The sequence below is a fragment of the Austrofundulus limnaeus genome, unplaced genomic scaffold (assembly GCF_001266775.1).
Source record: "Austrofundulus limnaeus strain Quisiro unplaced genomic scaffold, Austrofundulus_limnaeus-1.0 Scaffold41, whole genome shotgun sequence".
Classification (NCBI taxonomy): domain Eukaryota; kingdom Metazoa; phylum Chordata; class Actinopteri; order Cyprinodontiformes; family Rivulidae; genus Austrofundulus; species Austrofundulus limnaeus.
In genome coordinates this window covers 2,161,354-2,166,266 of record NW_013952443.1, presented here as the reverse complement: position 1 = coordinate 2,166,266, position 4,913 = coordinate 2,161,354, and the positions used below count along the sequence as shown (strand labels likewise).

The window sequence follows — 4,913 nt, the reverse complement described above, 5'->3', positions numbered from 1 at the left end:
GTGTGTGTGTGTGTGTGTGTGTGTGTGTGTGTGCGTGGTACGTTTGGTTCTGTCTTTTTCTGAAGAAAAACTTTCCCTGTTGTGTTCTGTGTGCCTTTGTAAGCAGAAACTGCAAACTGAGCTCTTTTTTTTGTCTGAAAACAATGATTATACTGAAGCTGAGTTGCCATGAAACCAACATATTTAAGCTATGTAAATAATGTATCTTTAGTGCAACCTGAAGGATCAAAGAAACATGTTCAAAGGTCTACCAAACTGTAGGAAAATAAAACTAGTTTATAAATCTGATGTTTTTTTTTAATTTGATTTAAAAATGAAACGTGTTCAAACCTTTGGGTTTACAACAGTTTATTACACATTGTGACCAAAGTACAAAATACAGCTGAACTATGCAGTTTGTTAGACAATCATCTGTCCTCGGGCTAGTTAAAGTGTGGTCAAGAACAGGTTTAAAAATGCACAGAAATCATGGTTCAGTGTACCTGTAAGAACCTAGTTCGATAAAAAATAATCCTCCGCCAAAAAAAATCTAAAACGGCTTTACAAAACATTACAAAGTTACACGTAAGGAGTTACTTTCTTCCAAAGCACTTTAAGGCAAATTACTGTGACAGGCACGAGTTACAAAAAGCCTTAAATAACTCCCACTGCTACGACAGAATCATCCGGGGCAGAAAAACAAAACAAAAACAAACCAATTACAAAGTCCAACAAATCAAATTAGTTGATATAAATAGGGTATTTTTGTAACAGTTTAGAGGTTTACTGGAGGCAGAAACGCTGCTGTAAGATTTAAATTTAAAACATTTAACATTTGAGATTGAAAACAGTCACATGTCTCAGTCTAATCAACTACTAAAGAAAAATCACTTTGTTGATACAATGTGACAAATACAGCAACAGAAGATTAGGCAAAGGCCACGAAGCACAAACTTTCTACGTCATATAAAGATATACGTGTATATATAATTTATTATTGACATTTCCTAAGTAGCACACAGTATTTTCTCCCATCTGATCCACGCAGAATATAAGACTTTGAGTAGGAGCTTGAGGTCAAAGTATCTGAAGTAGGGGGAGCGTGTGTTGGCTCAGATGCCGGCGGGCAGCTTTTATTGTGACGGGGTGCAGAGCTCTAACGTTTGACATCCTGTATCCATTACCTTGATTAATCTGGAATTGTTCCAGCTTGATGGCGACTGAGTAAACTGAGGCTGATCAAAGAAACGTGCAGACGTTTTCACAATCAATAAAACCTAAAACGGTGGTTCTTATAATCACCTCGTGACATCTGAGCCAAGCTGCACACGGAGTAGAAATATTGAGGTAAACAAACACACAACGCGGCCGAGTTCTTCCTGATTCCTGTCCGACGCAGAGGAAAACACTCGGCCAGGCTGGTGGAATGACAAAAAGAAAAGTCCTTTGGGTTCTTCTCTTCTCTTTGACCTGTTTTTTTTCCTTGCACACGTTTTGCTACAAGCTGAGAAAGAGGCGACGAGGAGAGCACGCCGACACCTGATAAACGCAGAAGGTGCTTCGAATGTTTGAGGTTTGGAGACGGTACATTCATACTGTGGTCGAGGCACAGCTGAGGGGCAGAGACACAATCTGTAGTGGTGGGTTCAACGTCAGCAATCTAAGGCACTCAAATGACACCATGGGCACGGCGAAGTGGAACGGAAACGACGGGAAMTGGACGGCAGACACCGCCGCGCAGAGTCCTAAGAAGCTACAGCACAGAGTCATTCACAGTTGCAACAAAAAGATAAAAGTTTGATTTGTGTTACACCCCCGTGAGTTAAACAAACAAAACAAAACAAAAAAGGAAATGTTCATTTATATAATAGCTGGTGAGGAGGGCTGCACCCTTCTCTATTTACATCACACACTCYGCAGGAGGAGGAAGGGCTGCTGGTTCCTGCTGCTTCTGGACCGGGCTCACATCTCCTGCAGAGGGTGGCTCAGTTCAATCCGCTCCCTCTTCACCGCCGGCTCGACCGGACCTCCGGACGCGTCGGCATCGCTGCCCAAAGTCAACTCGTCTGAGAAGGACGCATCTACGGCACAGAGAGGAGATGTCACGAGAAAATAAAAGACGTGAGATGAAAATACGAACAGACGGATGGAAAACTGGTTTATGTCTCGTCGTTTCAGCTGAGATGAGATCCTGARAGTTTTTAAACTGAAGAACCAAAAGATGAAAATAAACTGAACTCAGAATTCCTTTATGCTGTCAGAACAAACTGCTGGAGAGGATAAAGAGCTGCTTAAATTCACAGGATGAGTTCAAATCCTGACCGGAACTAAACTGAATTATTGCTAAATGTGACGCTGAGTAATCAAAACTAAAAGTCAAAAGCTTCCAGATCAAGTTTCCAYGTGTCTGAGTAGCTCAGGCTGGAAACAGGACATACTGATGTTTGGGACACGTCAGATAAAATCTTATTATAATAAGATTTAATAAAACAGCAGTAGAGCAGTCAAGTCTGGCAGAGAACTTRGTTTGAGTTCTGCCTCTAGAAGACGAGCAGTTCAAACATCAGAGCCAAATGTTTCTACACAATTAAAAAAAACACCACTGAGCCTTTACGTTTTACAAGATGAAACCTGAAAAACTGAGTTTGCACAGCTTTAAACAATTTTCCCACTTCTGATTCTGATATTTATCAGCTAAACTTGGGGGAGTAAAACACTAGAGTATGTTGGGAGTCTCAGTGGTGAAGTCATTACTTTAGCTCAGGAACATCAGGCAGTCAGGGTTCTGTTTCATGACGTTATGCTGAATATAAAACCTGTAAAAGTTGGTTTGCACACTTTTGAATGATTTCTCCACTGCTGAATATTAACTGGTGAAACTTAGGAAAGTAAAAACTTCACATCAGTCAGCTGGAAGTTGGCCCAGTGTTTAGGATTATTAACTCTGGTTCAGGAAGACGAGGAGTTCAGGGTTTAAGTCCCAGATATTAATTACTAAATGAGCAACCAAAACAGAAATACTGTGAGTTCAATCACWTCTATGAGATCAATAAAGTACAAGAAAAACAAAATGCAAAGGGAAGGTTTGCATGTATTTAATAAATTACCATTTTACTTTTATTATACTTCATTGAGGTACAATAATATGATTCAACATGTTCAACTTGAAGTTTTTACTCCCTCACATTTATCTAATTAATAACAAAAAGGGAAAAAAATCTTAACTTTTGCACAGAGTGGGGGAGGGCTTATTGTTTATCTCTTTCTTAATCTTTAATCAATTTTAGTTTTTCTTCTTCAGACTTATCTTCACAAGTTTGCAGTTGTTCTCTTTCTAATTATTTTACATCTTAATATTTTGTCACATTTGGACTCAGGTTATTTTTATTCTTGCTCCACTGCAGGTTGTAAGTGTATTTATTCCATCAGGGACRACCAGTGAGATGGAAAAATAACTTTGTATCAGTCTGATTGATGCTGTTGTAGGAAAGGTTTTATCTGAACTTCAGAAGTTACAAAAAAATAAAATAAACTAAAGCTTAAACACTTTGTAGATCAGCTCAAACCACCCCYGAGCACATAAAAATGAGTAAAAACTTCAAAGCTTACCTTTCTCCATGAGCGACGGCATCATGGAGCTCAGGTCACTGAACTGTAAGAAAAATATTCAACAAAACAACTTTCTCTCATCTGATCATTTCCCRGTATTCTGGTGTTTTATTTATGAGAACACAGAGGATCTCACCTCTCCCATGACAGCGATGGGAGTTTCTCCGGTGGCCTGAGCCACGCGGTGCTCCACCAGGTAGAACATGTACTCGTCATACAGCAGGCGGATCAGGTGAAAGGAGCCGAAGCTGGCGGCGCTGCGCAGGGTCAGATCTCTGATCACCATCGAGCTGCAGGAGGGAGAGACGTTCAGAAACATGCCGTCTCACTGACCTGTGCAGAGTTGAAAAGTGTTTCTCCACTGCACCTGTAAAACGACCACTTGAGCAGGAACTGGCGAGCGGCTTTGGGGAAACTGGGGCTGCCCTGATGAGGTTTGAGGACCTGAGAGACCACGTTATCCAGCCARGTGGCCCACTGGTCCAGAGAGCTCTGCTGCTGCAGGGTGACCTTAAAGTCCTGCTCCAGGCGCTGCACCACGCTCTCGTCACACTGACACACCCAGGAAGCCTGCTCCTGTCGGACACAACGAGACACACCCGGGCTCGGTCAGGAGAAGAACCGCGGGGGGCRGGCCTGAGCGCCATCGGAGGGTCTTACCTGGACGTTAGCAAAGTCCACCCTGTTGAGGTCAGAGAGCATCTGGTTTATCTGAGAGGTGTTCTGGAGGACGGCGCGAGCTGCCTGGGCCAGGTGGTTCAGGCTGGTGTACCGCCTCAGAGTCTGAGCAAACGCACTGACCACTGCCACCTGCAGCCCACCAGGAGCAGAACAGTTAGAGTTCATGAGCTCGCCTCAAATCCAGTCCTTTTCTGAACAATAYAACTAATGAACTAAAACACACCAACACAGGACTTCAAATCATTTGAGTTTTTATTTACCTTCATGCGAACGATCTCTTGTGGGAAGCTGCTCATGGCGTTAGTGAGCCAGCCCTCCAGACTCTTTGCAAAGTTGCGGATGGCCTGAGTGAGCGTGCCTGAAGACACAGAGCAGGATTACATCTTTACATCGAAATAATGAGGAGACCTCAGGCAGGAACAGGAAGTTTATTAAACACAGCATCTCCARGGTGACGTCTAAGAAGTTCTTTATTGTTGCTTTTTCCTGATGACGATAAAATAATTAGATTTTAATTTCAGTTTATCATTTWTTAGAAAGTTGTTAACCAAGTAAATGATGAACTGGTTTTTAAAGTGATCCATGATTAGTTGTAACTTTAGACTTTATTTGATAAACATATATTTTAACTGTAAAATAAAGAC

General features: G+C 41.8%; 2 protein-coding genes across 6 annotated transcripts in view; one reads left to right on the top strand and one right to left on the bottom strand.

Moving 5' to 3' along the window:
• The window catches only part of fcho1 (FCH and mu domain containing endocytic adaptor 1), a gene marked incomplete in the record, with an annotated part of 51,566 nt that extends 51,278 nt beyond the window's left edge, over positions 1 to 288 (top strand). The window contains 1 exon segment of the mRNA XM_014007354.1: positions 1 to 288.
• A 43-nt stretch (positions 289 to 331) lies between these two features.
• rfx2 (regulatory factor X, 2 (influences HLA class II expression)) overlaps positions 332 to 4,913 on the bottom strand; it is a 56,151-nt gene continuing 51,569 nt past the window's right edge. For all 5 annotated transcript variants that reach the window (XM_014007365.1, XM_014007363.1, XM_014007366.1 and 2 more), the window contains 6 exons: positions 4,530 to 4,627; positions 4,249 to 4,398; positions 3,956 to 4,164; positions 3,725 to 3,878; positions 3,589 to 3,631; positions 332 to 2,060 (listed from right to left, as the gene is read on the bottom strand). In XM_014007365.1, coding sequence (XP_013862819.1) covers positions 1,942 to 2,060; positions 3,589 to 3,631; positions 3,725 to 3,878; positions 3,956 to 4,164; positions 4,249 to 4,398; positions 4,530 to 4,627 — 773 coding nt within the window. In that variant the 3' untranslated portion in view covers positions 332 to 1,941. The remainder of the gene's footprint in view (positions 2,061 to 3,588; positions 3,632 to 3,724; positions 3,879 to 3,955; positions 4,165 to 4,248; positions 4,399 to 4,529; positions 4,628 to 4,913) is intronic.